We start from the raw sequence: 11,809 nt of genomic DNA, 5'->3' as shown, positions 1-11,809 counted from the left end.
CGGACAAACAGGGCATCCTGGCTTGTATAAATCAGGCTGTTAGGAGATAACTTGTTTTATCAGCAAAACCACGGGAATTTGGCTGCAACAGCTAAAGCGTGAAACTAAAGGTGAAGGAGAGTTAATTCTGACAAGGGGAGATCACGACCACTCACTCACGGCCCACCGACTCAAGAAACCCTCCGACCCAAAAGAAGAGAAAGACTGAGCATGCGGACTAATTAGCATAAGAAGCGAGAGAATCATTTAACCAATAGGTGATAGAATATAAATAGTGTGAAGTTTTGATAATCGGAGAGCTAGTCTTTTGTGGGCTACCACCTAGCTCTCTACTTTGCGCAAACTAGAATAAAAGAAATGGAAATACCTTACCTCGGTGTGTAAATTGGCGTTGCGCACAGGGTAACGAGCCCGCATTCGGGACAACAGTAACACCCTTCGATTTGTAAAGACTCCAGAAGTTGATGTCGTGTGTTCATTTCCTCAGGCAGGAGGTGAACCAGCCGGTCTAAGCTCAAGAGACAGCCAGTTCGCCACCGAGGAGCAACCCAGAGCAATGTCCCTGGCTGGGGTAAGCTGTCTGGTGACAGGAGCAGGAGGATTTCTTGGCCAGAGGATTGTCCGCTTGCTGTTGGAAGAAGAGGAGGCGCTGGCTGAGATCCGACTGCTGGACAAAGCCTTTAGCAATGAAGCACTCAGGAGATTTGGAAGTAAGTACTATCTCGTGAGGACTATATGTTGCGGGTATATGTGCTGTTGTCTCATGTGAATAGTTTGGAAGTCTTTAGCTCTCATCCAAACCAGCTTTGCAGATAGAGGTTTTATTTCAAGGAAATCTTGCTTTATCCTTCCCTCTCCATCCAGCACAGAAATCAGATGTAAAATGTAAAAGCAAGAGTTTTCTTTGCGAGACCCTGAGGCTTCTCTAGATTGGAAGAAGAGACCTATATAGTGTTCATGCAGTAAACAGGCTGTCTTCAATCTGACTTCAATTACATCAAAACCCACAGAGCAAAATTAGTGCAAAAACCTCACACTTCTGTTTGGGGGGAAGAAAAACGCAAGCATTGCTATAATGGGAGGGGAGGGGACGGGACAGTGTAACCCAGAGCATACTGTCCTGGGTTCTGATGTCCTAGACTAGAAGGCAGTGGCAAAGTTGTGGGTGCAAATGCTAATGGTTTTCTTCAACCTGTGATTAGTTTGGTTAATAGTGATCTTCTGGCTGAAAGTTGTGATGAGGTATCTTAAAAATTTGTTGTTATTATTAATATTATCACAGTTGCCTGGAGAGCAGAACCCTTTTGTGCTATGCACAGAAGAGACAGGAGCCATTTGCAAAGGGCAAGTCAGGACTCTGGCTTCTTGAATGGACTGGAGACAGCACAAATGAGTGATATGCCCAGTGTCAGAAACGGTCTGTGACGGGGAAAGCAGCTCAGAGTATTATATTTTAAATGTCCCATTTCCTGGGATCCTGAGCACATCTATAAAAAGGCACGTAGGAACCTAAATTCAATCAAGTTCTTAAGTCCCTACATCACATTTACTTGACAATCCTTCCCTCCATCACATCTTAACCTCAAGACTGTTCTTCCTTTATACAGACAACTATATGGGAACCCTTATGGAATATCCCCATACAATTTGCTAAAGAGCCACAATCTTTCTATAAAGCGTTTAAGTGTCATCAAAGAATAGTAACAGTGCACCACAAACCCGATGCAAATTGCACAAGCCTTTAGGATGGTTTTATACAACTCAGACTTCCTCCTCATTAAATCTCATTCAGCATTTCACTGAGGATTTGCTAGATGCCCTTGAGCCTTGTAGCAGCCCTTCCTGCTCTGATTTCCAGGCAGCTCCTGCAGTGACAAAACCTGCAGCTGCAGTAGGTTGAAGCGCTTGCAGCGGCAGAAGCGTGTATGGTTTAGCACTGATGCAGCAGGGCAGTGACAGCAGCATCTGCGCTGCTTCGGACCAGGAGAGCTTTGTGGGGATAATGGAGTTTCCTGGGGAGGGAAAACGACTGTTTGTGTGAGCACAATCTTGGCTGGGCTGCAGCAAAGGTTTTGCTGTTCCTTTTTTGTTAATAGGAAAGCACTAGGACCTCTTTCCTTATCCTCCCTCCTTCCTCCTCTGAACACTGCCCAGACACTCCCTCTCCTATTCTTGCAACATTCCTGCTGCCTATCTGACCACCACAAGAGGAAGGGAAAAATCAGTTATCAGAGCTTTTTTTTCACCCACAAACAGCTAGTAGGAACAACAGGCTGGCATTTCAGATGTGTTTGAACTGCCTTGAGGCCCTGCACTTTGACTGGCAGTCCCTCTGTCTGTATCAGCCTCTACAGCTACATCTCTTCACGTGTCTTGCCAGTGCTTGTGCTCGGGACCACCCGAAATATTTTCCTGCTGTTCCCTTTCAAGCCCTTCTCTAGCACAGTGACTCCTATTCCAAATGCAAGGCTGCTGCAAAAACTGGGGGGCTGGAGCCTTCTGACCTGCATTATTTTTACTACAGGGACTTTTACTTGCTAGCATATGTTGTTTGGATTTCTTGAATAGCCAGGAGCAGAGCCGAGTGGTTTTCTTTCTCACTAAGCTCTTGAGCACCTTTTACTTGCAGTATCTTTGCAGAGTCAGGGCTGTGGGTAGTAAGACAGAGGAGTATGTGCAAGTTACAGCTCTTTGTACCAGGAGACACTCAGGGACACTCCTCTTTTGTCCAAACAACTTTCCTGCTGAGACCTTGACCGTCACACTCAGTCTGCGTAAAACAGCGGCGTTTGCGGTCTTCCACAGCCCTAGGGATGATCCAATCAACGTCAAGTGCTGTGAGCTGGAGTCTACCCAGTTACACTGTGTGGTTGAGAATGAACGTCCCGCTGAACATGGTAGTTTGGTGCCTTGGGTTTCCTACCTCCCATCTCCACTTCAAATTTATCTTTCTGCCTTTCCTGTGCTTCCACTTATGCAATTCTTTTTTTTTGTTCACTATTGCACTGCCACTTCTGGAAAAGTTGGAAACTCCTAGGTTATTCTCAAGAGGATTTCTCACTATTACGAAGCATTGGCTCCCCTTTGTCTCATTCCCCTGTACAGCTCCCCCCTCTCCACCTGAACCTTCATTTCATGTCATTTTTCAGAGACAGACATTTATAGATGGTGTGATGCTTAAGCATTGAGTGTATTTGCACGGCTAACCCAGTACTGCTCCAAAGTAGAAGGAGACGGAATGTGGGTTTTTTTTCCCAGGACTTTTGCTGGGGGGAAGTTCCTGCTCTGGGAAACTTCCTCCTGGCTTTTTGCTCAACGTTGCAGACATTCGTTTACCTTTATCACTGCATTCAAAACTGAAAGGCAGAGTAGCAACAGCACATCCCAGTAGCTGAAATGGGAACAGAATAAACATTTCAGCTTCCCTGAGCCAAAGAAGCCAGTAAATTGCTTTACCCTTTACAAATGAAAGTAAGATGCAATTTTTAATTTTCTCCTATGAATACACAAAGTAGACCATTTTAATGAACCATCCAGTTAACCAGGAAATGGAGATCTCTCATGAGGAGTGTCTTTCCCCACCATCCACCCCACAGCTGTTTTAACCTCTATAAAAGAGCACTAAGAAATTCAAGCTAAGTCCCACAGACATTGCTGTTTGCTTGAACTTTAAACATAGAAAAGAGAAAGACAGTTTAGGGCAAATAGTCTGACTGGATTGCTGCGTCAGACACTGCTCACAACAGGACACTGAATTTTATTCAGTAATCATTGCATTTCCAAGCAAAAACTACCCCATAGCAAGCAGGGAGAACTGCTTACAGCTCAGAGGAGACAGAAACCATTGGTGAAGTAGAAGCAGCTTTCCCAGTGGGTAGGTACTTTCTCATAATCACTGTATGCAAAAATGGAGAGCTGAGTTGAATTTATTCTTCTCCTCCCCCTTCCACCTGACACACATGGTTTTTTGATGCCTGGGCAATGGCTTCTGCAGATGGAAATCAAGTTTCTCTCTGCTGTCCATCTCAAACTGAAACCACTGTATGTCAGTCATTTCTTCTTTCCTCTCTCTGCTTTCAAGCTCACCTGTAGTTTTTCTCTTCCCCCAGAGCAAAACAAGATCAATCTGCTGATTCCTGACATCTAGCTGATGCTGGTAAAGTGAACAAGGCCCGTATTGTACTTACCATGGCAACTTCTGCTGGCTAAAGTGGAATGGACGAGCAGCCTTCCTGCCTCATATCACACACACAACTTACTTAAATTGCAAGCCCAAACAAGGCACAAAGCAGCTAGACAGCAGCTTTCTAGTGACTGATACCAACTATCCCCGTAATCAGCTTTAAAAGGGACAGGTTTCTTTTGTATTTTTCCTGAAAGCTTTGATTTGCATGTGTAAAAACTTCCATCTTCCTAACTCCTGGCCAGGCACAGTGACCACTCTGAAGGGGCCACGTGTCAGAATTTACCTTGTGAAAACCATGTATTTCAATCCTTTGGATTATTGCAACCCCACAAAGCCTGACTCATGGAGAACATCAACCTAAGGGCTGTACAAAGACTAACATTTATTAGAGCAAATCTAACTGCCAGGTGCTTAACAAAAAGCCTAGCCCCATAGTCTGACACTTTTGCATCCATACAAGTAGAGGTCAGTGTAAACCTTCTGGAAATGGAGCCCTAGGAAATGAATGCACTCTATAAAATAAAAGAGCATAAGAGGGCATGTGGCAGTGACTCTGCTGGAGGACAGTAACTCTAGATTTAGTAACAGTTTTATAAATGTTTCACAAATTTCACATCTCAGACCAACAGACTGTGATGAAAAAAAAAGACCCTCAAGCCTGTTGCATCAGAATAATTGTTAAATTAATACAGGATTACATTCTAGACTGCTACAGAGATAATGAGATAAAACAATTTTAAAAGATACTCCCACTCAGTTCCAGACCCCAGCAGCTGTCTCTCTTAGTGTTTCTCCATTAAAGACATGGGATGAAATACTGCCTGCTTTGGAGCTGGTGACAAAGCACTAGGATACACGAGATGGCAGTCACGGCTGACGCTAAAAGCTGTATAAATTAATCAGGTTCTTCTCTTATCTAAAACGGGCATTTGATTATGCCGGAAGAAGACAGAGGATCTGCCTGTGCTGCAGTCCCTTCCCAGCAGCTGTGCCTGGGGAGCCCTCTAGTGCAGCCACGGCAGAGGCTCGCAAGAGGACTTGCTGTAATGACACCATGTCCTAAAAAGCTGTAAGTCATGCTGAGAAAGTCCTCTCCTCTCCCATGGCATAGCTGCAGCCAGGCCAGCAGATTTCCCAGGAGAGCAGCATCGCCTCAGAGTGTAGATTTCTCCAGATGATCATCCTGTGCTGGCTCAATTTTGTTAGTGTAGTTCTGGGCTGTATAACGATGCTTCTGCCCAGCAAAACTTAGGGGAAGGATGGCTCTGAGACCTAGGACTGCACCAAGATCACACACATTAACTGCTGCGGAGGGATGGGGCTTAAAAAGCAGGAGTTAAAGCAAGTCAGGGCTGAGGTAGCTCAGGAGAGCAGCCTTGAAAGTTCAGATCTGGACAAGAAAGATGTGCATGCTAAAAATGACCCCACAACACAGACACTGAAATGGAGCCAGAGCCAGAGTTAGAAGAGGCACAGTAAGTCCTGGCCAAGGTACATAAAAAAGATGTGTCAGAACTGTAAGTAATGTATTAGAAGAGCTGCAATTTGGGCAAGGTCAAGGGGCAGAAAATAGGTGTGAACACAGCTCTGTGTGCACATACTGTGGGTGGAGAGAGATCATTCATCACCTTGAAGACAGGAGCACGCAGTGCCTGGCTGTTTGGTACACTTGGGTTAACAGTTTTATAAATAGCCAGTCACCAGAACATGCATAGATAAAGCTGCTCCCCCTGTGAACTTTAAAATAGTCACACCTGAAGGAAGCTTCAGGCCCTTGCTAGCAGTGGGAAAGATTTATCTTTAATTAAAAAAAAAAGAACCATGTTGAATATTGGCTCCAAAAATACGGTAGGTAATGCAACATAGACTTCTATAGCGCTGTAATTAGCACTTGACAATATAGCCATTGGAAAATGCTTTCTGTTTTACCAGCCTTAAAATATTGCTCCCCTGCCTGGGCGGTCAGCACCTCCCAGGCGCAGCATCAGCATCCACACAGCCCTTCACCACTCCTTTCAGTGCTCTTCTTAGGATGCCTGTAAGGTTTTCTGCTTTGTTTTCTGCTGCCCTTGCAGAGTTCCAGGGTAAGACTGAGGTGAAAATCCTGGAAGGGGACATCCGAGATGTGATGTTCCTGCACCGCGCCTGTCAGGGGGTCTCCCTCGTCATCCACACGGCCTCCATCATTGACACCTTGGGCCTCACAGAGAAACAGCTGCTCTGGGAAGTCAATGTAACAGGTGAGCGGGTGAAGCACCTTTCTCAAAGCCCTGTCTACTATGTCCTGATCATTATCTGCTCAAATATTTGAGCCAGATTAACTAGGTAGTTCTGCATCTTGCACAGCCACACCTGTGAGTGCAAAGCATGCATATGTGCAGCCCTATGCAGATCCAGCCCTCTCCAAACCCAGCGTCCACCAGTCTTCCAATGCAGGGCACTGCAGGATCATTCACTCTTGTCAGCACTCACATACACCCATCCTGAGATCTGCACACACTCTGCCTTCAGTGGGGACAGCCATAATCCCATGCTCAGTGGACCTTTCTGGAAGCAATTCACCTCTGAAATCCCAATGCGCATTTAGAAAATCAGTTCTTATTCTCCCTCCCCATGTAGCATCACTGCCTGTGTACATTTTTGAATTTTTTAAAAAAACACTAGAGTGTCTGGCTGCAATTACAGCAAACCTGCATTGCAAATGTCCCAGACCCTGTGGCGCTCTGCTTCCTGTTCTTTTTCTTCCTCCTGTTCTCCTTTTCCTCCCATTTGCCATTATGTCTGTGTGTGCATGAATGCAGTTCAGACAGAGGAGCAGATGCTCTCCCACCTTGAGCTTATAATTAAAATTCCTCCAATAAATTCAAGGCTATGGGAAGGAGGGGTTTCAGTGACCTCTCATTCAGTGATGGGATGTCCCTTTCTACTATGGAGCCCCCGTTCCTCATGAAAAGATCAGATGAAGGGGGAAGGGTTTGGTTTAGAAATGACCTGTGTAGCAACAGCTGCTAGGAAATTTAAATATATTTCCTAGAAAAACAACTTCATCCCCCTCCCTCTGATCCCAAAACCCTCTATGCCTTTCAGAGGACTGGTACTGCCTAACCTGCATGCATGCTGACCTCCCTGGCTGTGTTGCTTCAGCTCCTCGGTGAGGATTTGGGGAAGATGTTCTGATTTACGTGAACAGCTTTCCTGGTCCTTTGTTCCTCTCTGCCAATGATACAGGGCTTCTTCACAGAAAAATAAGGAACATATTTCTACAGGCACCACTTTCACAAATATTGGCTACTCACCAGTGTTCAGAGCAAGAGAGCATTCTTTGTAGCTGAGTTGTCTCTTACATGCACCTTAAAAACAGTGGGATGGCATTTTGGTTGTTTTAGCCTGGCGCACTGCCTGTACATTCAGCTTCCAGATGCTTTCATTTCTGCTTAGTCAAAGCCACAAATTGACAGTGACCACAAATTAAAGCTCATCAGGCAGCTTCTTAGGCCCCTACCAGGAGGGAAGAGCAGAAAGGCAAGCTCCTGTAAACCTGTGCATTGGGTAGTATGAAAAATAAATATACAGGGGTGATAGTTCAGAAAGAGGATTTGTAAAGCTCGCTCTCTGAATGTACTCCTGCTACAACCTGTTTTTCACAGCAGAATGTATTGCCTAAACCCATGGGGAAAAAAAAACCAAACAACCCTAAACAAATATTAAAAAGCATTCCCAAAAGCAGAAAGCTCTCTAGCTCTGAGCTGGAGTCAGAGCTAGAGAGTTTATTTAAGTCTGTCCCATCGTTCCTTTCCGCAGGTTCAGACTTAGGCACAAAGTATCTAGGTTTTCATAAATCTTTCAGATCCCCCCCCCCAACAGAGTCTGCCTGTGGGTGAAAAAAGCCCACTGGGCCAGTGAGGATTAGCTGATAACATTTGGCAGAATGAAAGCACGCACCAGTCCTGCTCCTAGAGTAAACTGACGCTAAGGTCCGTCAGGAAATACTGCTGTCATCTTCCCTATTTCCCTCCATTTCCATTCTGATGCTCTTCTGGCTTTCTGTCCAGCCAGGACACTTCATAGACTTGCAGGATGAAAGTTTCGTTTCTCCTAGAAAACAGAACTTTTATAATACAAATGTGTCAAGGAATCAGATGTGGATGTTCACAAACCAGAACAGAAGCAAACAAGTTAAACTTGCCATGATGCAGGGCTTTTCTCTGTCTCACAAGTCACACTGCCTCAGAGCAAAAATATCCTTTGAGGAAGGGAAGCAAATTTTTAGGAGGAAGGGAATTAAGAAAATAATTAAATATAACCCAAACAAAAGTACCCTCTGTGAATTAGATCCTCAGCCAGAAGGGCTTTGTGTGCAAGCAAAAGTTGGAGACCTGCTCCATGGAAGATTTACTTTATTACATGCCATGTGAAAGATGCTCAAATTCCCATTACTGTAAGAACCTTTTCATTTTTTACGTACAACTTTGATTTGCAAATAAAACACATTTTATTTGGGTGAAACTGATCTTGAACAGATACCAACTGCCAAGATAATTTTGTTTGCTTTTTTAAAAACTTGCTATCTCGTTTGATTTTATCTAGCCCTTCTGCACTTTATTACTTTCCCTCACTTTCTAAACAGCATTGATGGCAGGAATTAAGCTATTAATTTTAAAAATAATATCTTTTATTAATTAATAAATTTTCCAGATGACCCTGGCTTGTATGTCACCTAAACATAGTGACTTGCATGAACTCACTTTTCACGTGAATTTATTCCTGGCTGTGGAACCTTTTTTCCTTTGCACTTCTTTAGTGTTTCTTAAAGCCTCATCCAGATTTATTTTCCATTTGTTTCAACTTCTTTCTTTTTCTTGTTCAAGCTTGAAAAAGGAATTTTGGTGCCCTAACAATATTCAGTTCAATAACTCTTCCCATTCTTCACTCATTAATGGGTCCATATTTTGCTGCCAATATTCCTTGGTCCTCCGAACCTCTTTTATTCATTATATTCTCTTTAGCAACGCTAGCCTGCTCTGCATTGTGCTGCCTTTAGTTGCAACAGACTGAGCAGACTTGTTAGATCATTTATGTGCTTCACTGCTAGTGTTTGATTTTATCCCCTAGATTTTAGGCCACACCCTTCTGATACCATATCAGTCATTTTGGTTTAATGTTCCTTTGCCAAAGACATTTTCAAATGTCTCTGAGCTGTATCTTCTGTTCCAAAATCACTGGCCCTTTCACACATAATCTCTCTCATTGTACCACGCACAACAAATAAGGCAATTTTTGCCTCAAAGCTCAGGAGAAAAAGAAAAGAGCCTACTTGTAAATAAAACAACCCAATTTATTAAAGTATTTATTTTCCCCTTGAATGTGCTTTCCCAGCTTAACCCTCTCGGCTACTTGAAAGACCTTGAACTTGCCAGTTTACCTCTGCTCTCCTCGATGAAAGCATTACAATAAGACTTTCAAAGTAAGAAATCCCGTATTACTGCAAGTAAAATCCAGAATATGCCAAAAAAGGATCATCACTTTGCTCACTGCACTTTTCTCTATGATCTTTGGCTACATAATATCGTGCGTTGTTCTGACATAAGATCTTTCTCTTCAAGCCCTCCTCCAAAGCCAATTGAATGGTGGATAGACTCCCACTGGGTGACGCTGATTTTGGAGCAAACCTTCAGGTCCCACATTAATTCTGTCCCTGCTTAGCAAACCACCCAAGAGCATCCTCAAGCCTGGAAAACAGGGCCTCCAGCATACAGGATGGGTGGTACCTAATGAGAGGGGCAGCTTCTGAAGGTTCTCTGCCTTAAGCCAAGTCAATCCAACCGACAGGCACAAGCCCCTGAATCTGTGGTCAGTGTCCATGCTAGCCCAAGCAAGAGCAAAATTTGACTCTTGGCATAAAAAACCCCCCACAACATGCAATTAAGATCAAGTGTTCATCCTTGTTTAACTCCGGCAGGTGCACCGATACCACTTAAATACAGATTCAGAGCAGGTTCAGTTTCATTGAACATGCTGCCCTGTTCAGGACAGGATTCTTCCAGCTGCAGAGAGAGGGGAGATCTGGCCAAGCTCAGGCCAGAGATGCTGTTTCTGATCTAAAAAGCCCACTTTTCCCTGCTTGGAGAGCTCTAGACTGACTTGCATGTTTCTCTTTTGAAGGTACTCAGCTACTGCTGGAGGCATGTGCCCGCTGTAACGTCCAGCACTTCATATATACCAGTACCATAGAAGTGACAGGCCCAAACTGCAAAGGTGACCCAATTTTCAATGGTGATGAAGATACAGCTTATGAGAGTATATCAAAATCTCCTTACGCCCAGAGTAAGAGACTGGCAGAGGATTCTGTGCTGAAAGCAGATGGCCGGGTGTTAAAGGATGGTGGCATGCTGATGACTTGTGCCCTGAGATCCATGTACATTTTTGGAGAAGGATGCCCATTTCTTCAAGGTCATCTGGATAAGTGTCTGTCGAACAAAAATGTCTACCTGCGCTTGTCCAGGAAGGAGGCTTTGGTGAACCCCGTCTACGTGGGGAACATCGCCTGGGCACATGTGCAGGCAGCCAAAGCCCTGCGAGTCCCGCAGAAAGCCAAGCACATCAGGGGGCAGTTCTACTACATCTCAGATGACACTCCTCATATGAGCTACGCAGATCTAAATTACGAGCTGACCAGGGACCTGGGGTTTGGAATCGAGCCCCGGCTCCCCATGCCTCTGACAATGTTGTATTACTTCTCGCTGCTGCTGGAGATCGTGAGCTTCTTGCTCAGGCCCTTTGTCAGATACATCCCCTCCACCAACCGTCACCTGGTCACTCTACTGAACACCCCATTCACCTTCTCTTATAGAAAAGCACAGAAGGATTTTGGCTACATGCCCCGCTACACGTGGGAAGAGGCCAAGCAGTGCACTGGTCAGTGGATTGCCTCCATCGTCCCACAGAGAAGGGAGTACTTGAAAAGCAAAGCTGCCTAAGTCTTAAGAGGAGCTGAGACCTGGCTAAACAAGTAGGGCCTTGAGCCAGAGGAGAGCTGGGTGAACAGCAGCAGCAGATAACTACAAAGCATTTAAATGAAGATTTTGTGTAACAGCCCCCTCATTCCCCCCACCCTCCCCGCCCCAACCCAGAATAAATAAAAGTGAAATGTTCATTTGTTTGTTGAGTACAGGCTGATCAGGGTAACTTTACTGTATAGTCCACATCCACTTCTACATCTTGTGCAGCACGAAGACATTATTTTAGTAAGACTCTACACAGTCCATGGTGTGAACACATCAGCCCTTATTTTCGCTTCACGACGCCTTTAAGGCTTTTGCAAAGCACAATTCGTCCTAGAACTATGATTACACTTTACAAATATGTACTACTCAGCTATACCCTACTCACTCAGCTCTTGCCAGCCTTACCAAACGTGCAGCAGGTAGAAGCCACCTGATTGCAAAAGCTGTTACAAATCTTGCTCACTTCTTCAAGAGCTTTGTCCAGTTTTGCGTGCCATTCACCTGACAGTCAAACTTGAGAGCAAATTTGGGCACTGTAAGCATTGTGAGGCCAAAAGCACAATGTAAGTGCAACACAGTTTTAGTTAGGATGCTCTGTGGAGGGAGAGAAGGCGGAGAT

General features: G+C 44.6%; 1 protein-coding gene across 1 annotated transcript; it reads left to right on the top strand.

Annotated features, from left to right (window-relative positions):
- Window positions 1–556: 556 nt before the first annotated feature.
- On the top strand, window positions 557–11,163 carry LOC143164912 (3 beta-hydroxysteroid dehydrogenase/Delta 5-->4-isomerase-like). Its single transcript, XM_076347992.1, has 3 exons — window positions 557–710; window positions 6,262–6,426; window positions 10,349–11,163. The coding sequence occupies exons 1-3, from the start codon at window positions 557–559 to the stop codon at window positions 11,161–11,163; spliced, it is 1,134 nt and encodes a 377-aa protein (XP_076204107.1).
- The last annotated feature ends 646 nt before the right edge of the window (window positions 11,164–11,809 follow it).

The sequence above is a fragment of the Aptenodytes patagonicus genome, chromosome 1 (genome assembly GCF_965638725.1).
Source record: "Aptenodytes patagonicus chromosome 1, bAptPat1.pri.cur, whole genome shotgun sequence".
NCBI lineage: Eukaryota > Metazoa > Chordata > Aves > Sphenisciformes > Spheniscidae > Aptenodytes > Aptenodytes patagonicus.
This window is presented reverse-complemented; position numbering and strand designations above follow the sequence as displayed.

Bases quoted from the DNA above. Each gene is read 5' to 3' on its own strand.
- LOC143164912 (XM_076347992.1), top strand. From the start codon at position 557: ATGTCCCTGGCTGGGGTAAGCTGTCTGGTGACAGGAGCAGGAGGATTT. The intron at 711-6,261 runs GTAAGTACTATC...CTGCCCTTGCAG, and splicing joins AGCACTCAGGAGATTTGGAA to AGTTCCAGGGTAAGACTGAG. The intron at 6,427-10,348 runs GTGAGCGGGTGA...TCTCTTTTGAAG, and splicing joins CTGGGAAGTCAATGTAACAG to GTACTCAGCTACTGCTGGAG.